We start from the raw sequence: 27,382 nt of genomic DNA on the forward strand, positions 1-27,382 counted from the left end.
TTATATTTATTTTATTGGTATGAAAGTAAAAAAAATAAAATACATGAACACAAAAATTACATTGGACCCTATTACAATATCAGCATTTCCATTAATATATATATAATTATTTTTTATTTTTTTCAGATAATTAAGAATTGACCTCAATTCTTAATTATCTGAAAAAATACTATTACTGGAGGAAAAGAAAATTCTCAACTATGACAATTATCCTAAAAATGTCTGCAGAAACACTATAATCACTGATGACAATTTGGTAACTGAAGAATAAGAAAATAAAATTGACATTTATAACTGGCATTATACCTAGTTCTAGTAACGTGACCTAATCGACTTCATCTACCGTAATATAAACATGTAGCCTAAACAAGACAAGAAGGCTTCAATGTAGGAGAACATAACTGATTCAAGTTAAATTAAAACCATTCATTCATATTAAACGAACACTATTCATTCAAGTTTTACATGGTCCATTTTATTGGGTTGAAATTGATTCTGATTTGTTAAGAGGACTTGTTTCAATCATGTGGTACCACTGTCCATGATTGCATCATGTTCAGACAAAATGCAATTTTTTTGAAGTGTTCCCTCTCATTACAGTAAGAGTGCCGAGAGTAGAGGGGGTCAAAAGCTAGAGACAGACCCTGAAATGCTAGCTGTATGTCTGCATGATGCACATGCATTTTGTATGTCCCCTGTCAATCAACAGTTGCAGCAGAAACTAAACACTGGGGACTAATGCCATAACTGTCGGTTTGAAGAGGTTTAGTCCCACATCTGCCCGTGCAACATTTATTAGCAGGCTGAATTATTGAGCATGCTGATCTGTTTATTATTCTACCTCCCTTCAAACTCAAACGCTAGCATAGCTAACCGCTAACAATGTTAATGCAAGTGAAAGCTAAGGATTACTTTGAGACTATAAAATTAAAACTTCTAGTAGATTTGATGATGAACTTTTATCTACATGTTGGTTTTTGACTTCAGAGCTGTTGTTGTGAAGTGTGAAGTGGTGGTGGTGTAGTGGTCTAAGCACATAACTGGTAATCTGGTAATCATAAGGACGCTGGTTCGAGTCCCACAGCCACCACCATTGTGTCCTTGAGCAAGGCACTTACATTTACATTTACATTTATGCATTTGGCAGACGCTTTTATCCAAAGCGACTTACAGTGCACTTATTACAGGAACAATCCCCCCAGAGCAACCTGGAGTTAAGTGCCTTGCTCAAGGACACAATGGTGGTGGCTGTGGGGTTCGAACCAGTGTCCTTCTGATTACCAGATTACCACTGGGGGGATTGTCCCTGTAATAAGGACTCTGTAAGTCGCTTTGGATAAAAGCGTCTGCCAAATGCATAAATGTAAATGTAAATGTGAAGTGTGTCATTTCTATGACACCAAACGGATCTGCGTAAAAAACGTTTTTCCAAACACTCCCCGAATCTTCCATTGCTCTGAAAAGTAGATAGTACACCCCAAACTGAACACCATTGGTTGAGCCAATGTGGCTAAGTTGGGCTGGTCAGTATGCTCAAATATAACAGAGGTATATTTTTATAGCGCCACAGAGACAGTGTTTACACTTTTCGAGATATTAACCCACGAATGGTTTATTTGTAGTTGTCTCTGCATATTACACTGGGATTGGTGAAATTATATGAGCATAAAAAAGATACATCACCTTTAAAGGGATAGTTCACCCAAAAATGAAAATTCTCTCATCATTTACTCACCCTCATTCCATCCCATATGTGAGATGGCATGTGAACTCAGCCCTCTCGTGAATGCGTATACTGCTGCAGACAGGAAGTGATGGTTTATAGTACCTAAATATTGATATTGTTCACACCAAAAGTGATCGTATCACTTTAGAAAACATTACTTTAACCACTGGTGTTGTGTGGATGATGTATATGCTGACTGTGATTTTTGGAGCTTCAAAGGTCTGATCACCATCCACTTGGATTTTAAGGACCTACTGAGCTGAAATATTTTTCAATTCTTCTTCAAATATGTTCTGCTGAAGAAAGAAAATCATACACATCTGGGATGGCAAGAGGGTGAGTAAATGATAAGAGAATATACATTTTTGGATGAACTATCCCTTTAAAACAAACAATTAATCCTCTCCAGGATCACCTTAGTCTGCAGGTCTGCTTTCACTGACCGCTTGACCTCTGCACTCTTACACTTAAAACATGTGGATAAACAGAAACACTCACTGTCTGACTCCATGCCTCCCTCTCAGATATATGTCAGATATTATTTAGCAAAAAGAAATAATAGATTTAAAACATCAGAATACAACTTTAGTCTTCCAAATGTGGCATGAGGTGTGTTTGTGTCTTTTTTCACCATTCCCTAGTAGCACAACATCATTAAAGGTATTGATCACACAGACATGAATTTTTATTATTATTATTATTATTATTATTATTATTATTTACACATCATTCCAAATGCATGTGACTTACTTTTTTATGTGGAAATCATTAAGAAACATTTGAAAGAATGCAGGTGCTCCTCTCATCCATACAATGAAAGCATACATTGACCACGGGCTGTCCAGCTTCAAAACTGTCCAAAAAGCACCATGACTGTACCATAAAAGCATCATAAAAGTAGTCCATATGACTTGTGTCTTTCAAAGCCATTCAATAACTTTGTCTGAGAAACACGCTAACGAATAAGTCGTTATTCACTAGAAAATCTTCCCCTCAGATGTCACACTCAGGGGCTTCTGGTTTCAGTAACTAATACATCACAAGTAACTAGGGCTGGGTATTGATACAGATTTCCCAATTAGATTCCAATTCACAAGCTCTCCATTTAATTTTTATGTCAATTATTATGGGTATATTTCATTTACAATGTCATTTTTGCTTAAATTTGAAAGACATTCTCTCTCAGCTAATGATGTTTATTATAAAGGGACCTACTAACTTTCTAGATAACCTTTCTAGGAATGATTTGGAAATAATAATTTAACAAATTATATTTTAGCATTAGTCTTTTATCATATTGGTCACATTGTAGCTTTTGAATAATGTTTAAATTCAGAGTATTCCTTCAACAAATGTCTTTAAATTTCAAAGATTACATTGTACACTACCATTCAAAAGTTTGGGGTTGCTTGCCTGAAATGTTTCTCATGATCTTAAAAACCTTGATCTGAAGTATGCTTAAATGTTTGTTGTTAGTTTTGTAGACAAAAATATAACTGTGCAACATATTAATTTATTTAATTACAAAACAAACATTTTATTTAAAAAAAAGTCTTTTGAAATGGATGACGGACCGAATAATTAAGAAAAGCAGCCACTACGTGCCCAGCATATAGATGGGAACTTCTTCAATACAGTTTGAAAAGCATCCCAGGGTGATACCTCAATAAGTTGGTTGAGAAAATGTCAAGAGTACGTTTCTGCAAAATCTAGGCAAAGTGTGGCAACTTTGAAGATGCTAAAATATAACATAGTTTTGATACCTTTTAGATTTTCTTTTGTCACAACTTAATTCCCATATTTCCATTTCTATTATTCCATAGTTGCAATGACTTTACTATTATTCTAAAATGTGGAGAAAAAAAAAAGAAAAAGAATGAGTAAGTGATCCTAAACTTTTGAACCGTAGTGTATATACAGTATACTTTATATGTTGTTACAAGTTTATTGTGCACAGATCTACATGCATAATTTGACAAGTTACAATAACATTGATTGGTTGAATACGTGCAAAATCGGTACTGTCTCTTTAAGACTACCAGCATCAGCCAGTAACCACATATTAACGTGAGTGGAGTTGCATGGTTTCTGCACGATATTTTTACCCAATCCGACAAATAAAAAATAATACTAAATATTTGAAATTAAAATATACTCTACTAATTTATTTTTTCTACTAACTTTTAAATATGTATTCTTTGTATGGAGTGACAGCATTTCATTCTTCAATTGGTCACATTTCTTCTACAAATTCGTAGGTAATTCGAGTTCTCCAAACTTTAACTTTGGTACACAGTGAAATGCTAAATTTCTCCTTCATTCGGATAAGTTTGAATTGGAGTAAAAGGAGTGCAAAGTCTACTGTTACCAGGGCTTTAGTTTTCACATGTCTTGTGACTAATTGCATTGTCCGAGATTTGAAAATGTGCAAGCATACATGACATTTAAGAGGATGAATTATATAAAAAGTTGTTTGGACTACTTTTATGCTGGTGTTTTTTGGTCCTTTTTGGAGCTTGTCTGCTGTGGTCACTATGAACATTCAAATATAGAAAAGAGCTGTGTGAAAATTTCTCCTGTTGGGTTCCACAGAACAAATTACAGCATGCAGGCTTAAAAAATTACATGAGTGTGAGTAAATAATGACAACATATACATTTTTGGATGAACTATTTCTTTAACACCATACAAGTACATACGCCACATTTACACTCAGCCTCAGACAACAGTCAGAAAGATTTGGCTGGAGGAACTCCAGAGGTCTGGCAGCAGGCAGGGCAGGTGCACTGGCTCAGGTAGCATTCAGACAGCTGGAGACCAGAGTACACCTCACCTGCATCCCGTCAGACAGCAGACGCATGTCCCATAATATAATCACATGCTGTTCCTCACATCTCATCTGACCCAAAGCAGATAAAGACGTAAGAGAAACACAAGCCAGTACACTGATACAGACTCCTTTTATGAGTGACACAGCATCCACCTGAAGACCTATACTTTGCTTGTTTACGCTACTTACAAATTTGTAGTCGATATCTTGTGTAATATAACACCAGTGCATGATGCAGGTCTCTAATGTAGATCTCTATCAAATCAAATTGATGGACCACATGAACTAATACTTGCTTTTAGTGGCTTGCATCTAAGATGAGTATTAAAGGAATAGTTCTCCCAAAAATGTACATTTTGTTGACATTTACTTGGGCTGAAATATGGCCCATCCATTTTTACTGAGGCCCACCCAAAATTAACATCCTTGCCCCATGCCATCTCAAACCTATATGAGTGTATAGTGATTTATACTGCAAAAGCCCCAACAGCTACAAAAAACCACCATAAAAGAAGTCTATGTTATTGTATTTATGACTTTTAAGCTGTTATTCAAAATTATTCCCCTCCACTGGAGTTTTCATATTACATTTGTGCTCGCGTTTTATAATTTATATTATAGCCATGTTGTGATCAGTCATGTGACATGCGTGAGCCAATGGTGTACATACAGCAAATAGAATACAAATAATATGGAATATGCTTGTAGTAACATTATTTATTATTGTCTTTTTGGGAGCTTGGCAGTCTAAATCACCATCCACTTTCATTATATAAAAAACAGAAGCTCAGACATTCTGCCCAACATCTAATTATACATTTCACAGTAAAAAGAAAAACAGAAACATGTTCGAAACAACATGAGGGCGAGCAAATGATAGCAACATTTGTATTTTTGGGAGAACTTTTCCTTTTAATGTTTATGGATATTTTAACATTGCAGCGCAAGTGAGACTTGATTCATATCCATAGTAATGGCTTGGCACATACTTAAATGTTTTGGCTGTGTAATTCAGGGTTAAGGGGCAAATATAAATCCACTCAGTGTTACTTACATCTCTGGTTCCTTTGGTGGCTCTGGTTGGGCTTGGTTTTGTGACTTTGTCTGGGGCTGGAGAACGTTATTAACCAGATCAGTGATTCCGCTAAAAGGAAACCACCTGCATGAATAAGCAGACAGTGGAACTCAACATCGTTCCTGACCATAAAGAGATGACAAGATAGGGAAGACTGCTTCCAGTTGACACACGGGCCGAATAAAGAGCAGCTACATTTATGAGGAACACACATGTAGGGCAAGTATTTACAGCTACAAGAACTACAGGGACAGAGAGAAAGACATATATATATATATATAGAGAGAGAGAGAGAGAGAGAGAGAGAGAGAGAGACAGGGACAGACTAGTATTAGCCTCAAACAGGCCGCCCACAGTCCGTTTACTGATGTATATTGAACACACAAATGGCAGGCTCTAATCTGATTCGTATCTGGATTTGTCAAAGTTTTTCAGGTTAGTGACAACTAATATATGTAAGACAGTCAGACTTTTGTTTGAGACACATACTGTATAGGAAAAATATTCCACTTGTTATATCTGTGAAATAATCAGTACTTATTTCTTTTGGCTGGACAGAAATTTGGATTACAAAGTCCTACATACTTCTTCTAATATTTGAGCAATACTGGTCAGACATTGCTGTGTAATTATTTTTAATCTTTTTATTTTTCTCCCCTTTTCTCCCCAATTTGGAATGGCCAATTTCCAAGTCCTTGTGGTGGCGTAGTGACTCCGGGTGGAGGAGGACGAATCTCAGTTGCCTCCGCCTCTGAGACCGTCAATCCGCACATCTTGTCACGTGGTTTGTTGAGCACGTTACCACGGAGATATAGCATGTGTGTAGGCTTCTAGCTGTTCTCCGCAGCATCCACGCACAACTCATCACGTGCCCCACCGAGAGCGAGAACCACATTAGCGACCACGAGAAGGTTACCCCATGTGACTCTACCCTCCCTAGCAACAACACACCCTGGATTCAAACTCACGACTCCAGGGGTGGTAGTCAGCGTCTTCACTTGCTGAGCTACCCAGGCCAACCTTGCTGTGTAATTATTGAAAGTTTTTCAAAACCAGGATGGTCTTTTATTTTTGTATTGTAAAAAAAACTAAATGTGATTGATCGCATAAGGCTAGTTCAGTATCCCAAAAATCACTAACATTTTAAATATTACAAAGTTGGTTGTTGGATTTTAACCACATCTACACTGATTTTATTATATTTATATTTTCTACTATTGATTTTGCCACATTTACACCCCAAACAGCTTTTTCCTCCACTGAAAACCTGAAAATGCTCTCTTGTACCGAGTTGTCAACAGAGTGCTTATTAAGCCCAAAGTGTACTTCAATTTTGATGCGAACGCTCAGCGTCTGTGCACAGATGAACGTGAGCCTGTCAAAGTATGCTCCATATGACTGTGCGCGCATACACAGGTGTTTTGAGATACTGGACTATTACTCTTCAGGAGTTCAGACCCATAAAGATGTCTTTATAGTCCTTCAGACTCGAGTTATAAAATCACAGGTGTCTCCTGACCTCCTCACACACGCGTCTTGGCGTGCACATCCAATGTTGTTGTTTTTGCCTTTGTATCCTGTTTTTTAGCGGCATTTACATCTTCTAGTGCTTCTTTGTGACATCAACAGCTGAAATGTGAGTGTTGCCACCTTGTGGACACACTAATTATTGCAAATATTTCTAGGCGCATGTGCATTCTGCACATTCAAAGAGGCTCATGTTCAGTGCTCGCGCACTATGCTGATGACGAGATTTACGTCACACGTCCTGTGAACAGACACTCAGCATTCACGTTTGACCGCAGCATACTTTGGGCTTTAGTGTGAATGTGGCCTCAGGGGCTGTTCATACAGATCGTGTTTCTGCATCCATCCATATGGTTCTTCAACTGTTTCTCTCTGTTAACATGCGCTAGATGGACATCTTTGACCGCTATGCAACATCTCGCTGTTTTTTCATGTTTTTGAAAATATTGTTCAGTCGCGTGTCAAGTAAAAATAACTAGTTAAAAACGCATATAGGCACTCAAAACATCACAAGTGAATCAGTCTCTTTCTAAGCATTGAGACAACCAGCAAGTGTTTTGGATGTAGGCATTCTGGTGTCCCTACGAGGCTTTTAAACAAACAAGTAGCTGATTTTCTTAACAAGTAGCTGATTTTCACAGCAAAGAGGGGACAGGAAAAAGAGAGAAAGACTGAGTGAGTGAGAGAGAGAGATTAAGAACAACAAATGGACAAACAGGGCAACTGAGGAGACAAGGTCAGCCATAGAAGGAAGCAAAGAAGCCAGAGCGAGTGGGATGAATTTAGCATCCATCAGCCTGGAATGCTGTACGTTTGTGTATCAACAGATACAGAGAAAGAGATCAAACAAAGTATCCATTCACAACTGACAGAATCAGCAAACAAGCAAAACAAAGCAAGACTGATGCATCCAGTGGATAGAGCTGCCAAGAGCTTTCAAACAAAGCCATGACAGACAGCGGGCAGCCAATCACCAGAGAGATGAGAGGAAAAGAGTCCAATCACAGTAGAAGTCACAGCAAACAACACACGGCACAAACCAGCCAGGTGTCTAGCTAAGAGATGGCCCACACTGAATCTATGCCAGAAGAGCTCCTCATGCTTTAAGGGTCTGTTACAAAACCTAGTTAGCTGCCTTGCTGCCTTCATACTGTGGGAAGCTACCTTCTAAGGCAACATCCTGACAGAGATGGAACAGTAGTGACTGATTTAGAGCACTCTATTTAGGAAGCAACACTGCACACCACACAAATAACGCCCCATATACTGCCTAAATATGCATAAACATACATAATACCCAAATATAGGGTAAAACCCAGTTGTAAATATCACCTGTGACATAGCACAGCTATTTGCACCCCAATAGTCTAGTGGAAACTGAATTGCATTTTAAGCGTTGCAGCAGTGGCGTCAGGTATGACGCCGGTGCGAATGAGCCGTTTCGTGCCGACGACTCAGGTTCGATTTCGACTTTTTTCCATTCTGTTTCTTGTCTCCACTCTTAATATTTTCTTTAATACTACTTATAATAATAAATAGAAATGAATATAAAGATAGTTTAAGTATAGTAATACTGTAATAACTATATTTTTGGCAGAAACCATAGTCTTGATACAGTTAACAATGGTCTTACTACAGTAATATGGTGTTCATTTAGTAACCACTTTTAATTTTGCAGTTACTATGATTTTACTACAAAATACCATGGTGATACTATGGTTACTGTAGTAAAACCATGGGTCATTATTGTAAAAGAAGATTAGGGTTAGTGTTGGAGTTAGTTTTAGGGGTAGAGGTTGTTGTAGGGTGTCTGCTGCAGTGATACCCCTATATGGTATGTCAGTATTTACTTAGGCACGCAAATAGTATCTACCACTAGAATCTACTATTAATTGTACCCGGGTTGGGATGCAAAATAATATTTGGCATTATTTGCAATGGGGTAAATAGCATCTAATTTTACAGTAGTTGTAACAGGGTGAAAATAGCATCTGCCTTTTTTGCTATTAAATTGAAATATATTTGATCTACTATTCAGTATTAAAGGACATTAAAGTATGTTTATAATCAACATGTATCTTGCTTCACCCAAAAGAATGTATCATAATTCTTCCTAATATAAAAAAGGCAGTATAATTGTTTTGAACAGCCTTTCTGTTGGAAATGCACTAATGATGCCTTAAAGGAATATATTGGGTTCAACACAAGTTAAGCTTAATCAACAGCATTTGTGGCATAATATTGATTGCCAAAAATTTTTTAAAAATTCTTCCTTTTCTTTAAAAAATAACAAACATGGGGTTACAGTGAGGCACTTACAAAGGAAGTGAATGGGGCCAATTTTTGGAGGGTTTAAAGGCAGAAATGTGAAACTTATTATTTTTATAAAAGCCCACATTAATTCTTCTGTCAAAACTCATGTATTATTTGAGCTGTAAAGTTGTTTAAATCCTAATTTTTGCACTCCTTTAGGGTGTGTTGACTTCGTCGTCATGGCAACTAAGATGTAATACTGGATATAACTTTATACAGAAAAGGTTAGTAAGTGACTTTATCACACTAAAATCATGTTAACACATATATTGTTTACGTCTTGTGGCTATACTTTTGAAACAGTGAGTATTTGAACATTTACAGATTGACCCCGTTCACTTCCACTGTACGTGCCTTATAGTAACCCAGATTTTCACCTTTTTAAAGAACAGCAGGGGCAGGTCTAAATTCATTTTGTTGTGGTTATCAACATTATGCCTCAAATGCTATCGATTGAGCTCAACTTGAACCCGGAATATTCCTTTAAACTGATGCTTATGTAGGCAGCACACTAAGTGTTGGAACAGAGCAATGGTACCTAGTGTAGTACTCTGCTCAGTTTAAGAAATTTGACCAGATGTTGGACCAAAATCAGCTCAGAAAATGCAGAAAAAAGTTGGCAGATTCTGTGTGGGCCTGACTAAGAGTTACTTACTGAACTGGCTGAGACTTTGCATCTTCCTTGACCCTAAAAGAAATAATAAGTAAATAAACTCAGTGAGAAAACACAACAAAAATGAAAGACAACATAACTAAATTAAACATAGGATGATTAATAACAAAAACATGGAAGCAAGGTAAAAAAGATCAAACAAAAGGTTAATACATGTGAAATGTACTACATATACAAATGTAATACGATTCAACACACACACACACAAAGAAAACATGCAAAGAATAAAATAAAAAAGGACTGAATGAACTAAAAATAACAGAAGAACAGAAAAGGCAGGGACATTTTCTTTCAGCCCCATGTCCATCCACAGATAACACCATCCACAACACAATACAGTATGTGTTGCATGTAGCTTAAAATTAAATCAATCAATCAATAAAATCTGTTATTTACTTTCGTGGTCGCACTCTTGTACAAATCACACACACACACACACACACACACACACATGTTGTGTTTCCATGTTTTATGGGGACTTTCCATAGACATAATGGTTTTTATACTGTACAAACTTTATATTCTATCCCCTAAACCCAACCCTACCCCTAAACCTAACCCTCACAGAAGACTTTCTGCATTTTTACATTTTCAAAAAACATAATTTAGTATGATTTATAAGCTGTTTTCCTCATGGGGACCGACAAAATGTCCCCACAAGGTCAAAAATTTCGGGTTTTACTATCCTTATGGGGACATTTGGTCCCCACAAAGTGATAAATACACGCTCACACACACACACACACACACACACACACACACACACACACACACACATATTAGCATTATTTGCTAGAAATTACAACAGACTTTTTGTAATCTCCACCACAGCATTACTCTAAGAACTCCTGTAGCTTTTAGAGCCATCGAGGAACACACAAAACTTACATTTTATGAAATCACTCAAAAATCAAAAGTGCAGTAAAAACTACACCTGATGTCTTCAGTTCAAGAGTTTCATAGCGGTTTTAGACCATGTTTTGCTAAAATTAGACCCCTTTTACCTCTTGTTTGAGATGTGTGTTTTTGTACTTATGAGTAAGTTTAGGGAAAAATCACTTTTGAAGTAATATCCTTGTATTACTTGTAATTAAATACTGAATTATTTCTATGTAACACAGTTAAACAGTATGATACTGCCCTCTAATGGCCATTGATCTTCTTATTTAACCTCCTGAGATCCGAGCGTGACTGCTGTGTGCATTTTCCATTGCCATTTTTGATTTGAAACTAGTAGCAGCTAATAAACATGCAAAAATAAATAAATACATAAAAAATATAGAAGCAAAGAGTTTTCCCAAAAATGTATGTCCTCATATGAGGACAGCGGTGTTATGTATGAATAAAATACTGATGGTTACTTTAAGACAGTGTTTCCCAACCACAGTGCAGCGGCACACTAGTAAAGGATTGTCAGGTGTGCCGTGGAAAATTATCAAATTCCACAAAATAAATAAATGCATGAAAAAAATGACAATTTCAGGGATCCAAATTCACCTTTCTGAGAAATTTGCCGTTTTGAAACCATAATCAGTCACTTTTTGTGATTGTGAAGAGCAATGATTAATGTGCAAATGTGACTGATATTTATATGTGTTAAGGGTCTTTCACATGACTCGCATCAGTGCTGCAGAATACATTGAAGTCTATGAAGTGACGTCACACCAAAGTGTTTTTCACACACACGTTTTTGCTTCAACAATAATGTCTTTGAGAGTATTAAGCAACAAGAAATATTTAAAAACTGTCCAAATTTGTGAAGAGACATTGAATGTCTCATAATTTCTTTTAATTAAATATTACCTCGTCGTTTATGAATATCAGAGACCCCAGTTATTGAACTCATTTAAATTCATCAAGAAAACACTTAGACCTAAACATAAACGAGTCCTTTTATTACTTTCTGCTATTAAAGATAGCATTGACGCTGGAATGCAGCGTTGACTCCTCATGTGAAATGCCCTTTACAATGATGAAAGAACATTATTGAAACTCAAATTTATTATTATTTGTCTATTATTGTGGTCTTTTCTGATAAATGCTCAGCAGTTTAAATAGGCTACTGTGGCTGTCAGTAGATTTGAAGCCATGCAAGTTTTAATAAAGGAGAAGGTAAGGACATTATTGAAACTCACTATTATTAGACTATTATTGTTGTCTTTTTGGATGAAAAATAATGCTCAGACTGAAGGAAGACTATAGATCTGCTTTGTTCTTTTAATGCTTAAACACTATAAAGTCTCCTGGTAGATTTCTGTCATGAATGACTCAAAATTATTCAATGACTCACTCATTGCGCATAAGACGCTCATTTGTCGCCACCTAGTGACATTTCCAGATGGGGTCACTGAACTAATCACATTTGTGAAACAGAAGCAAGCCTCACCAAAATACTCTTTATTTTGCAGCTAATTCTGCCCAATTGTAAACTTGAATAAACTTTAATCACTAAAAAAGCTGGAACTTATGCTTTTAGCATGTTCTTTAAAAAAATATCCCCAGAAAAAATGTTTGTGGACCAGTGATTGTTTTACCTTTTTCGGCCCTCATGAGTTTGCATCCCTGTAATTTGTTGTGGCATTGCAAGAACAAATCTACAAATTAGAAAAGAAGCAAATTTGTTGTTTTTTCACTATCCACTTAGCGCTTTTGCCACCTTTGATCTATGATCTCACACAGCGTAGACTACCATTATGACTAGATTTTTTTGTTGTTGTTGTTTTTTGCATAGCCGAATTTCAAACATTATTTTCAAGCGAGGTTAATACATTAAATTTAGAGTGTTGCAGCAACAAGCAAGCGTTTGCCACACCTTCACGATTCCTTACACCCAAGTTGGGGATTTTAATGGATTGCGTATAGCGTATGATGATTGGTTAATATTATATTTCTACTACACTATAAGTATTTCATGTGACGTTCCTACCAATTCAGTCCTGTTTCTTTTCTGACTGTTAATTTAACCTTAAATGAATGGCCATGCTCATTCTTCATTCATCTCTATGTTCTCTCTGTATCTGGGCACTCGTGAGTGGAGATGGAGGCCTCACTGATGTAACAACTATAGAATGAGACCTGACTCTTTCTGATCACTTTAAATAATAAACCCAACATATCTCATAATCAGAGTCACAGCGGTGTCCTCATAAAGTGTCTATCGACATTACCTGTGTCCTGCTATTGAATACCACAGACTATAATTCTGACTCAGTTTGTTGAAACAATTGGGTAATGTGTTTTCAGCAAAGCACAAAATGTGTTTAAAGCATTTAAAGCAAATGTGAAGCCATTGTTGTTGTTGTTGTTAAAGTACTTAAGCAATTTTTTGCATGGAAAGGTATGCAAAAAATGTTTTCAAACTCCCTGAAATAATGTCCTGTCTTTATATGTCTCACCGGTCTCTGTGACATCACTAGACTCTGTAAACAGCAAGCAAAAATGTGTCCACGGGCCGTGGTCTCTGACACTTTTTGCCTGTCTATCATTTAGACAGGAGTTTTAGTTAGCCACATTTACATGCAAACAAATAATCCATTTATAATCCGACTGATGGCTCAATCGGATTGAAAAGCCTTCATATAAACACAAAATTGATCTGATTGACCTGGATCAGACTGAAATTTCCATCCGATTGAAAGGGGTGGTGTAGACCTAAAATAATCAGTTTAAAATAAAAATATTATCAGTGTAAACATTTGAATCTGACTACTTCTCAATCCTGTTCTAAAATACCTTGCGCTTATGTGCAGAGATGTGGTGTGTATGTATGTTTATACATCAGGGGTCGGCAACCTTTTTGACATGGAGTGCCGTTTTTAATTTTCCTGGTCAAAAAATGAAATTTTTGTATGATATAATCATGATCCTGCATGTGAATTTTCACAGAGCATCTTGTGAAAGTGCTTTAATAAAAGAAAACCTGTCCTTTTGTACAAAATGAGTTAACACAGTTAATGTCACAAATTTGCTTGTTTGATTACTGATCACAAAATTGTGTGGAATATTAAATATTTCTTATATTATGTCATTCTACATTTTACTAAATCACGCACAGCTGTGTAATCACTAACACGCAAGCAACACTGAGAGAGACGCATCACAAGCCGGATCGACTATTTAGCCCTTTGAGGTAAATCACACCCACAAAATCCATCCATCCATCCATCCATCGTCAACCGCTTATCCTGTACCCACAAAATCCTAAAACTTTATTTCCAGGTTTAATGTATATTTTGAATAGACTTGAAATAGATTTTGAACCCCACGATGTGGGTTTATGTTTTCTCTTTTAATCGTTTAATGTAATTTCAAGTGTGACTATGGTTTAAGGAGGGTGTTCCTGTATGCTGGTTTGGAAATCTCAAAGATTAATAGTGGTGTTTTTCTTATTGCATCACTTGTTGTTCTGAAAGCAAAAAGAAACATGGAATTTAGGCTGTCATCCATGCAGACTGACCGAAGCAAAGCGGGCGCGTTTGCTCGCTTGATTAACCAAATGCGAAGCGCTGCCGGCTCGTGATGCACAAATGGTTTGCATGCGCTGCACAAGTCATTTAAGGACAACACTCACCCACCTGTCTTTACTTTGTACTCGTATCCAGAGATGCCTGCAGTTAGATTGGAGGAGGAATGGGCATGAGGCTATCGTTTGACAAGTAGAGTGAGTAACATTAGAAGAAAGCTTTTCTGGCATATTTTTTTAGATATCTCAACAAAGCAAAAACGGCAATTACGGTTTTTGGTGCTATTCTCACTTTCTCCACTTCTTCAGAACCCAATGACTGACGCTTTTCACATGCGCTGAAGTTTTGTTTGGAATACATGTAATGCACATGTGTGGTGGTCCAAACCCATAAATGAAGGGAGGAAGTACACCACCATTGATGCCTCACCTCTGGAGTATGTTTTCAAGACCTTCGCCAGCATCCACAACACAACAATATTAGGCCCTCCTCGAGCTCCGCACAGAACAGGAGCAGTGGTTTATTGCACTCCTCCAGGCCCAAGCTTGCTGCACCAAGAGGGTGCTGCTGCCGTGACCAGGACCACGACTGCCCCGCCCCATGTTCCACTAATAAAGATGGGCCCCCAAGACGATCTGGAGGCTTTCCTGGAGCTCTTTGAGTGGACGGCGGGGGCCTGTGGATGGTCAAACATCCAGTGGGCGGAAAGGTTGCCCACTGTTGCCCAACTCGCAGCGCAGCAGTTACCGGAGAACCTCCTGGTGTACGTCGACATAAGGAAAGCCATTCTGCAACAGGTCGTCCGGACACCCAAGCAGTAGCGCCAACGCTTCCGTTTGCTGATCATTGGCGAGCACAGCCATCCATTTGCCTTTGCTCCACAGCTCCTGGATGCCTGTCGGAGGTGGTAGTTTATCGCTCGATTTCCGAGAGGGCCGGCAGAATGGGTCCAGTGCCACCACCTGGCGCAACTCCCAATGGCCATCCAGCTGGCAGAGGACCACATGGCGGCGTATTCGGGAGCCGGCGAGCCCCGAGATCCTTCTCTCTTGTCTTCCGCTTCTGTTCCTCCTTCCGGAAACGGGGAGTGCCCCCACTCAAACCGGCTCCTCGGCTCTGGAGACTGCACTACCCGCCGGTTTCCCCTGCCCCTCTCCGCTCTCAACTACCAGGTTGGTGGGCCCGCTGCCACGGGCGCGGGCGTAGAGCCTGGGTCGGAGTGTTGGAGCTGCGGGGAGAGATGGAGGTGGAAACATTGATTTGGGTCCATGACGTGCTGCAGGCTACTCCCGATTGAGCTGGAATGTACCGCATTCCTGTGAGTATTAAGGGGATACATACCAGGCATTGGTGGATTCGGGTTGCAGCCAAACCTCCATCCACCAGTGCCTAGATAAAGACGAGGCTAATGTGCTGGCTGGGAAGGTGGAGCCAGGGCCATATACATCAGCTCCATGTCAGGATGACACCCAGCCCTTAGAGGATTCCCCACTGGGGATTTCCCTCTGGATCAGACGTGAGACGAGAATCTAAGGCAAGCCTTCGAACAAGTGAGAGTGACTGATGGTCAACGAATTCAGCTAGACATTGCACACGCATAGCCATACTTTTCTATTATAAATGACCGGTTGTATCGAGTGATGCAAGACGCTCAGATAAAAGAAGATACAACTCAGCTGTTGATACTGAACAGCCATTGGGAAATGTTATTCCAGACACCTCATTACAATCTGATGGTAGGTCACTTAGGGCAGGAAAAGACACTGAACTGTCTAACAGCCCATTTCTATTGGCCAGGAATTTGCAGGGAAGTTCACAGATGGTGTGTGGCATGCCGTGAATGTCAGCTAGTGAATCTGCCGGCCACCCCAAGAGCACCTTTGTGCCCGCTTACTTTGATCGAGGTCCCCATTGAAAGAATTGATATGGACCTAGTCTGTCCATTAAAGCGGATGGCACGCGGGCATCACTTTGTGTTGGTTCTGGTGGATTATACAAAATGATATCCAGAAAGAACAATTTACAATTTCAGCATGTAGCGTTGCAGACACTTCAGAATTAATTCCCGCACTACTTTCATGTCACATACACTATGTGAGCTGTACAAATTATCTGAATTTCGATTCAGACAAGCATGAACCACCTGCTAATGGACGGCTTGGTCAAAAGGTTTAATAAAACCCTGAAAAACATGATTCATAAGTTTGTGCACAAAGATGCTCGGAATTGGGATAAGTGGCTTGAACCCCTGTTATTCACAGATTGAGAGGTCCCGCAAGCCTTCACAGGGTTCTCCCAATTTTTATTATTGTATGAGTGTAAGCCTTGCAGTGTCTTAGATGTCAGTCCCGGCTGTATAACAGGGGAGCTCAGCTATGGGAATTTACGCAGGGAGATAAAGTCCTTAAATTACTACCCACATCAAGCTCTAAATTACTTGCAAAGTGGCAACGGCCCTTTGAGGTCATACGGCGAGTCAGGGAAATCGATTATGAGGTTAAACGAACAGATGGGGCAGAATACGGCAAATTTACCACCTCAACCTCTTAAAACCGTGGAGGGAGGTGGTCCCCATGGCTTTGACGATGGTGGTACCAGAGTGGGAGGAGCTCAGGCCGGAGGTGATCTTAAAAATCGCAGCACCCCGGTCACTTGCGGAGACCCCCTCTCACCGTCGCAAATCACGGACGTGGCCTGGTCGTAAAGAGAATTCTCTGACATGTTCTCGCACCTTTCCAGTGGTACAAACCTCATAAAACACCATTTCAAAACAACCCCAGTGGTAGTGGTATGCAGTCCCTACCAATATCCAGAGCACAAAAAAGGGGTTCGGGAACAATCAAAGGCCATGCTCTATATAGGGATAATAGAACAATCCCAAAGTTAGTGGGACAGCCCGGTGGTGCTGGTTTTGAAGAGTGATGGCTCAGTCTGGTTCTGTGTGGATTATAGAACGGTCAATGCAGTGTCTAAATTTGAGGCACAAATTTGGCTCGCTTTTATTTGACACTGGTTTTAAAAAGGGTAGATCCTCTTAATACCAATTTCTAGTGAGAAAATTGACTTCTCCACACTGTTTGGCTTACACCAGTTCCTGACTCTTCTGTTGGTTTTTTGGGGGGTGCAGATGGCTGTTGCAGACTTACTCTCCAAAAATGGGGGGGTACTGGGCAGGCAAGAAGGCTACCTGGCCTGAGTTGGGCAGTGGGGGTATGTGGTGGTGGGGGCATGGTTGAGCACCAGGTTGTGAATGGAGAGGGAGATCAGGAGTTGAGAATGGTAAGGATCATCACCTGGCAATGATTTTCTCTAGCAGCTGTTTGTCATTGCAGTGAGTGTTGGAGACAGATTTAAGAGTGTGCTGCATGCCAGTAAGGGTAGACAGAGAGCTACCACACCCAAGCCAATTTTGTGTTATAAAATAAATACCGTTTGAGTTGGATTTGCCATCTCCCACTTCCTCCGTGCAACTCCATAATGAACTTTGTCACAATATGTAAACGAATATTTGTATCAGATTGCAAGGTTTAGGGGACATATAAACAGTGCAACGGAATCTGCAATTGGATTGAATTTATTCGTATTATTGCATGTAAACATAGCAATTGAGGCTTAATGCCATTTTCAGATTCATAATATTTGATAGTTGAGGGTGCTATTGTGCTAATGTTGTATTTGACAGCCATTGACACAATGATGCTCTGCTGCTCGGTTTCAGTCTCAATGGTATCTTTAGAGGACAGGTTTTGGAAAGAGAAAGGTGGTGTGGCTAATTCAACAGCTCGGTCTTGTGAAAATTCCAGACCGCTAAAATCGCTTTCAGCACCTTTAAATATGTAAATTCTCTTGTTATTTTTTTTTATATCTATAAAATATCTTAAACCTCTGTTGGAGAAAGAGCTTAGCCAGGTAATTACTTTTGGGTGGGCCTCAATAAAAATGGATGGGCCAAGTTTCGCCCAATTTTTTTTTACCAAAATTTTCCTTAACAACAGAGACAGTGGCACATTTAAACTGTCAGAAATTAAAATGTATGCATTTTTTAAACTGTTTTATAAATATATATTTGAAGTCAAAGAATAATCTCTAATATCCTGGGTGGGCCTAGGTCTCATTTGGGTGGGTACAGGCCAACCCTACCCACCCTTGTCTATGCCACTGCTTTGGAGGTGGGACTACTTTTATAGGAGGATGCAATTTTGGCTATGCATTACCAGCATGATTCTTGAGTGAAGTTTGAAAAAATATGTATTGAATACTTGTATGACCTACTACCTACACCAAAATATATGCATTATACAACCAATGCACACTGTATGAAATACTCAGTACTCTATACCCTGTCAGTCATTTTGGTCTTTGCATGGAGGGATTTAGGAGAGAGGCGGTGGTTTAATTTAGCAGATAAGTCTGATGGAAATGACTAACACCTTTAACAGAAATGTTTCTCTTACTTTCTCTCTATCAAAGCTTCATCAACAATGTGATATGGAGAACAGTGGCCTCATTTAGAACTGTCTAAGGTCATTTAGAAAGGAACGTGCTCACCAGCACTGACAGTTGCCATGTTATCGGGACAGAGTGGTGTTGTGACATCTATCTATCTATCTATCTATCTATCTATCTATCTATCTATCTATCTATCTATCTATCTATCTATCTATCTATCTATCTGTCTGTCTGTCTGTCTGTCTGTCTGTCTATCTATCTATCTATCGTATCTATCGTATCTATCGTATCTGTCTGTCTGTCTGTCTGTCTGTCTGTCAATCTATCTATCTATCGTATCTATTGTACCTATCGTACCTATCTATCTATCTATCTATCTATCTATCTATCTATCTATCTATTATATATACGCACGGAAGGTTGGACGGACAGACATATATATAGATGTGTGCCTCAGCAGCAGACACACTGGCCTTCTGCTGAGTGAGCATATAAGCAATACATAGAGGAAAGTCATGTTACATAACAAAAAGCTTACTCTCTGCAGGGGGCATAATTACTCTGCAATTACAGCTGCCAGTGTGCTCGTCTTGCTGGCTGGCAGTGCCCACACTCCTCTCTGCCATCAGAAACACTACACATCACCATCAACAACCTTTCATTTACATGAACTATCTGAACAAACCGATTCACTAAAGTGATTTGGGCTTCATCATGCGACATATGACAGATAGAAAATGGTTTAAGCTGATGTCACCCTAGCCAAATTTTCCATCGATTTTCAGGTGTGAGCTTAATTTACGTAATCGCCAGCCAGGCAGAGGGAGACGAACCAATGGCAGAATCTGCCAGAGTATGTCAAAGAATAATCTCTAATATTCTGGGTTGGCCTGGGTCTAATTTGGGTGGGTCCAGGCCCACCCCGGCCCGCCCTTTTCAATGCCACTGCTTTGGAGATGGACTACTTTTCTAGGAGGATGCAATTTTGGCTATGCAATACCAATGTAATTCTTTAATGAAGTTTTCTCTATGTAAACAGTGGCTATGTACAGAATAGCATACTACAATACTACTATTATTTCTGCTGTTTGTGTACATTAAAAAAACTTATCTTATGAACTACTACCTAAACCAAAATATATGCATTATACAACCAATGCACACTGTATGAAATATTCAGTACTCTATACCCTGTCAGTCATTTTGGTCTTTGGATGGAGGGATTTAGGAGAGAGGGAGTGGTTTAATTTTGTGGCTAAGTCTGATGGAAATTACTAACACCTTTAACAGAAATGTTTCTCTTACTTTCTTTCAAAGCCTTATCAACAATGTGATATGGAGAACAGTGGCCTCATTTAGAACTGTCTAAGGTCATTTAGAAAGGAATGTGCTCACCAGCACTGATAGTTGCCATGTTATCGGGACAGAGTGGTGTTGTGTCAGGTTGTCATGTTAACCTTTACGCAGTGGAAACACTGGATTACACATTCATAGGAACACGTTGTGACATTACATCAGGTGGTGCATTTGAAAGCAAACACATGACCACAGACCACCATAACCTAAATCCACTATGATTATATGATAATTTCTGTGGTTAAAGGGGTCATATTATAAGACGAATCAAATATGCCTTGATCTTTGGAGATGATAGATCTATATATCTATCTATCTATCTATCTATCTATCTATCTATCTATCTATCTAGCTATCTATCTATCAACTGTATCTATTGACAGACGGACGGACGTACAGATGATAGATAGATAGATAGACAGACAGACAGACAGACAGACAGACAGACAGACAGATAGATAGATCTATCTATAAGATCTATCTATCTATATGGATGACGGACGGACCGGACCGGACGGAGCTGGACGGACCGGACGGACGGACGGGACCGGACGGACGGGACGCAGACGGACCGGACGGACCGAGACGGACGGGACGGACGGACAGACAGACAGATAGATAGATAGATAGATAGATAGATAGATAGATAGATAGATAGATAGATAGATAGATGTGTGCCTCAGCAGCAGACACACTGGCCTTCTGCTGAGCGAGCATATCAGCGATACACAGAGGAAAGTCCTGTTACATAACAAAGAGTTCACTCTCTGCAGGGGGCATAATTACTCGCCAATTACAGCTGCCAGTGTTCCAGTCTGTGTTGGTCAGTGGGGCTGGCATCAGAACCAAAACACAGCAACATCCACCTTTCATTTACATGAACCATCCGAACAAACCAAACCACTAAAGTGATTTGGGCTGCATCACGCTACATATGATAGATAGAAAACGTTTTAAGCTGATGTCACACTAGCCAAATTTTCCAGTGATTATCAGGTGTGAGCTTCATTTACGTAATTGACAGCCAGGCAGAGGGAAACGAAGCACCAGTAGCATCTGCTAGCGGGAGGTCCTTAATAACTTAACCTTTAGGACTCCCTTCTGAGTTGATGGTTACAGCATGGGAAAAAAGAATCCAACATGACAGAAAAGAGGGCATTGTGGTTTCATTGAACATAATTTCTTTACTCACTGAAAGCTGCATATGGACATACACGTTCTACAGCAAGCCTCGAGAGGATTAATACACAATCACACACTTTCACAAGGTAATTTTACTCTATGAATCACATCCTAAATCATTTACAATTGTTTATGCTCATGTGGCAATCCTGTTGTCATTTTGGCAAGCTCCATGTGATAGGGAATCAGACAAAGATAGTTACGTTGAGTTGGTATGTCTGTCACCCTCTACTATTTTCTATAGGAAAGTGTTTCATACCTCTGAATGAAGAGAGCGAGATCTCATCAAATGGTCTGTACATGTGACACCCTCTGGCAAAATTTAGTTGTTGTGTGTCTGCTAGTGTGGCGCTGGCTTCAGGGTGAGCGCATTTGATTATTCATTCTGCCTTATTGCTGCATATGCAATAAAATGTAACAAATGAAGCATTTTATGATGCTACACTGCAACTTGTTGGAAAAAGTGAAAAACTGTACTGCTGTGAAAATGGTTTTTCGCTAATGAAAAATGTATTTAAGTTAGTTAAGTCACTACTTTTAGTTAGTAACTCCCCAACCAGACTTATTTCATGAAAATGACATGACTGTGGTGACATTTTTGCGAAATGAAATTAATTAGCTCCTTGTGTATCACGGCTATTCCAAAGTGAAATGTTAACTATGTGGGGATAAAAGCATATTTAACATCCTGTCTATACCGGAGGTGAGCGGCGCATCAAGTCGCTTCAAAAGCAACAGAACCCATTATAATTAATGATGCTGTCTACACTGGACATGTCTGTTGCAGCACGTCTCTTGCACCAACAATAAATGGGTTTGCGTTCCATTATACGCTGGCGCTACTACACAAGTTAAATGGTTTAGAACCTTTGTGTTGACGCGGCTAGTGTAGACAGCATTAAGCTGTTGCGTCGCGTCAACGGACAAGCCCGGTGTAGAAAGGGTGTAAGGTGAGGATGAGGTTAATGCTCTATCAAGCTTTAAATTAACAAAAATGTACCTCCCTACCCTAAACCTAAACCTGACTAATAGTGTAATAAAACAAATGTGCCACATCATTTTGTGGTGCTTCTATGACACTATTGGCTCACATGTCAACTCGCATGCTTTTCAGGACTCATGGACATCCAATTAGACCAAGTTGTCCCCATCACTGATTTAAAATCATATACTTTTGGGTGGCCCTCCACCAAACAAGCAACTGCCTTTGGGATGAATGGAAATGCTAACAGATCATTTTCTCCAGGTATTATAGACCTCTTGAGCTCACAAGGTTTTGGCATAGAGCCACAGTGTGGCATGACTACATGCTAGCATGAAAGCTGCTTTAAGCCAGAAGGCAGCTAAATTTATGGCTCGCCCTTACACAGCAATGCCTGAAATAGCAGCGGACCATTATAGCTGCAGACACCTGTTCATCAGGAGCATTCAGCGGGATGGCAGGGGAAGTGCCTCCTCTGAACACGTTTCTCTTTAAAAGAGGATTAGCTCCGGGGGAGCACTTGATTCCAGCTGTTATCGGTTCCGCTGTGGCATCTGGATAAAAAGCAATCTCATTTGAGCTCAGAGCGTTGTGATTGGCCGCAGCAGACCCAGGATAACCTTTGAGTGACAGCTATTAATCCCTCCTCACATTTAGCGCCACCCCTTTAGAAATGCATATTCGCTGTGCAGATCTGTTAGAAGATGTTGCGACATGAATCTAAACCCAAAACAATGAAGATGATGGGCATATAAACGCAAAAACCCAAATGCTGACAGTAACAAGAAATATAACAGGGGCCCTAGTGGCATTAATAAGCAAGACAGATTGAAAAATTACCCACCTCTGAATATGCATAATCCCCCCCCCATACAATGAAAGTAGATGTTGACTGAGGATAAAACTCTGCCTAGCATCAAATTTTATGTTCCATGGAAAAAAGAAAGCCATTCAGGAACATTTTGAGAAAATGCAGTTCCCTGAGACCAAAGACCCATCTTTACAGCTCCTGCCACACACACTCATACACACACGGCTGTGCTGTTGTCATGTCTGTGGGTGGGGGGATGGTGCGGGAAAATCTCTTCAGAGAGTTAGCCACCACATAGCTTACAATAGAGCTGTAATGGATATTCCCAGCATTATTGTAGAACACAGTTTCCTGTCTCTATCCAGAACAAACCACCAGCAAGTTGAATGATGTCCGTGCATGTAAACAAGGCCACACGCACATAAACACATGTAAACCAACACACAAATAACACTTAAAGTCCTATGAGACCAATGTGGGCCATTAGCGTGCTCTCCCTATCCAATCTGACCGGGTCAGACAAAGGACACCTATATCGCTTGCCAAAGACATGACATCCAAAGTAGCATCCAACTGATATTCTACAGAAGCAGTCGACCATCACAGCAAATTCAGTCTCATCCAGCAAACCTGAGCTCAGGTATTAAATTATTTAAAAGGGATAGTTCACCAAAAAATGTATTCTATCATCATATCGTCACACTCATATCCTTCCAAACCAGTATGACTTTCATTAGTGGAACACAAAAAGAGCCTAAGTCACCATTCATTTTTATTGTAAGGATAATGAAGCACTTGTATCCATATGTGTAATCTCTTTCTATGTTTATCTCTGTGCTGTGATATTAAAGAATAAGGTTGTGGTCAGAACTCAGTGGTGCTGCCCATGGTTCTGGATATGGATCTTACAGCTGCATTAGGTCAATCGAAAGCACAGCCATAGAACTCAGCACAGCACAATCTAATATCAGCTCTCTGACTGACCGCCCATGGACCGTTGACTGACCGTCTGATGCATATGAGACACAAATATGAAAAGAACAGGCTGAAATCACCAGTTACAACCAGAATAGGGTTCACAGATTTATTAAGTTAGGAAACATAGTCAGTTTACATATGAATAACCACTTGACAAAGTTTGTGACGTTTATGGAACATTTATCTTCATTGGAACTCTTTAAATTAGCAGAGCAAAAATTTCCAAAATAACTAGCCATATTGTGTTTAAAATGTGTGTTACTAATGTAAGTTTCTAAGAGAGTTGAATCGAAGATGTTGAATATGAATATACTAAAAATAACTATTGTTTTCAGCCTGATCTCATGAAAATTATGTGACTGTGGCAACATTTTTGCTAAATTATATTATGCTGTTTTTATGACATGCATCAAGTCAGTTCAAAGGTGAAACGTCCACTGTGTGGAGCTATAAGAATGTACAAGTTTCTCCAAAAAACATGAGGTTTTTAAGGTTAATGCTCTTTCGAGTTTTAAACCAACAATACCTACATCCCTGTCCTTAACTTTAAACCTAAACCTAACTGATAATCTGATTTGTGTTAAAGTGAATAAAAGTCATTATTGTTGTAGTGCCTTTGTCGTGATGCATACAACGCCATGTAAAAATAATTTTGCAAATATGTTGGTATTATAACGTGATTCTATGAGACCAGGTTGATTGTATTAATAGTGTTCACTCCCAAAATGTCACATAAAACAAAATAAGAATAATTAACTGTGGTCCTTTTTCATTTTGATAAGACAGTCTCTTGCTGTCTAAGTGTGTAAGTGGACCAGATTTTATGCCGATAGCCAAAACAGAAACACAGTGCACTACAGTACAATCAGGTGGAATAGCAGTACACAATGGAATAGCCCAAAAACATCAATGGTGTTCTACTGATTACATTAAAGTCTCTATGGGCTGAGGGTTACACAGAATAGCATCCATTTGATTCCCTTTCCTCCCAATATGCACCAATCAGCATTCACTTAATACTCACGTCAATCCACTCACAAAGGAATATGGCTGGAGCAAAACAAACTCACTATGGGAATGAGACAACAGAGTAGAAACCACAGAAACAATACACCAGTACAACTTGTATGCAAAATTCACTTTTACATGGTTTGAACATAAATGTGTGTTGGCAGTGTGTGTACACAACCACCCTATAATGATAAAAGTCCACCCAGTCCTATTTTTTTAATCCGCATTAATCATAAGCACTGTCTCAGAACGAGCCGTTCACAGATTCGGTACAAAGTGACATGACTTTGTACAGGCCCTGCCAACGACTGTTGACGGACACTGCCAACGGACATGTTTGTTTGTGTGTTGTTTCGTTATAGCGCATAGCGAACGTTGTAACATTATTTGTATTTGTGTGTGTGTGTGTGTGTGTGTGTGTGTGTGTGTGTGTGTGTGTGTGTGTGTGTGTGTGTGTTGCTCATCCATCATTGCAAAACTGCTGAAATAAATCTACAACAAATAAATAAATGTATCAAATAACCATTCGGAAACTTCCTGGTTCATTCTCAGTGTTGTTACTTTTGACAGAGTCTCTCCGACTCCGGTTCAAACATATAGGGCTGAACACCACTATTTTTGCTGTCAGCCATATTGCTTATGATGTCTAGTTATCCGAAGCAGAGATGTCAAAACTCCGTCCTATTCTGGCTACGGGGCAGGGAGCACCAGCTCAATTGCATGTAAAGACACACACACAAAAACAGCTCGTTTTTATTCCCACCCAATAATTTGCATTTTCAACATGGTATAATAAATTATCTGTAGGGTATTTTGAGCTGAAACTTCACAGACACGTTATGGGGACACCAAAGAATAAAATCTCATCTTGTGAAAAAGGGCATAATAGGTGCTCTTTAAATAGACAGATCGGTATTAGGCAGCCTATGCGAGCACATGACCTAAAGCACAGTGTGAAGAGAGTACTCCCTTGCCTCTTGTGATCTTGAACAGCCATCAATACAAAACAATTCCCCAGTGAAACTACACTACCTAATGGCTCACAGTAAAAGGTTCTTATTATCGCCGATCAGCTATTGGCTGTCTGGTTGATCCTACAGTCCCAGAAGTTTGCAGCATCTCAGATAAGAGAAACAATTAAAGCCTAAGTGTGTGATCTGTGCGGACTAGCAGGACAAAATCGAACTGAAAATAATAATAATGTTTTCAAACAAGTACTATTATGGTCTTTATGTTCTTTTTTTTTTAGCTTTACATGGTCACTGCATGCTTTCGAGCAGCATCAATATTCTTCAAAACACAACAGCTTTGAAATGAGATATGGGTGAGTAAATTATAGCAGAATTTTCATTTCTCAGTGAACTATTGCTGTAAACATATGCAAAGGTTATTTAAATACTTCACCAATTGGGGTCACGATTAGATGGGCTGGGATTTAAAAACTCACTTCTTCACAGACAAAATATCCATCTTGTTCACTTTTGTAGTTCTGAACATGGACAGACTCCACTGTTTATCTTTTATTCCTCTGTGCCAGCATTCAAACGGATTAAAATAATAAAACTGATGGAAACAAGCCATGGGACCAAGCTGAATTAGAGTGTATAGACAAATCAACAATCAAGAAAATGGACTTAACTGACTGTAATGGTTTCAATACAAGTTAAGCTCTTTCGACAGTATGTGTGGCATAATGTCAGTTACCACAGAAAATATTTCATCTCATCCCATTTTTAAATCATAGTTAAAAGAAAGGTACTTACACCAATGTAAGTTATGGGGCATGATACAATTAAAGTGCAAGATGCAAATGAAAGACTATCATTCTGACAAACATCTCCTTGTGTGTTTCACATAAGAATGAAAGCCATACAGATTTGGAACAAAAACAACAGAATTTCCAACTTCCACACACTCCTTTTGCATACAGAACTAATTTGTCATCCAGCGAATATTTAGAGATCATAATTCACTGCATGGGTAGCACAGGAATTTGTGTACTAAAA

At 39.2% G+C, this 27,382-nt stretch overlaps 1 protein-coding gene across 20 annotated transcripts in view; it reads right to left on the reverse strand.

The window, feature by feature from the left end:
* The window catches only part of rims2a (regulating synaptic membrane exocytosis 2a), a 206,480-nt gene that overhangs the window by 167,186 nt on the left and 11,912 nt on the right, over positions 1-27,382 (reverse strand). Inside the window, exons 1-2 of one of the 20 annotated variants that reach the window (XM_052146250.1) lie at positions 10,127-10,136; positions 5,611-5,715 (exon numbers count right to left, since the gene is read on the reverse strand). The exons of the other annotated variants lie outside the window; for them this stretch is intronic. Coding sequence (XP_052002210.1) covers positions 5,611-5,612 — 2 coding nt within the window. The 5' untranslated portion in view covers positions 5,613-5,715; positions 10,127-10,136. Of the gene's footprint in view, positions 1-5,610; positions 5,716-10,126; positions 10,137-27,382 lie in introns of those variants that run through there. 20 annotated transcript variants of the gene reach the window in all.

Source organism: Xyrauchen texanus, chromosome 17 (genome assembly GCF_025860055.1).
Source record: "Xyrauchen texanus isolate HMW12.3.18 chromosome 17, RBS_HiC_50CHRs, whole genome shotgun sequence".
Taxonomy (NCBI): Eukaryota; Metazoa; Chordata; class Actinopteri; order Cypriniformes; family Catostomidae; genus Xyrauchen; species Xyrauchen texanus.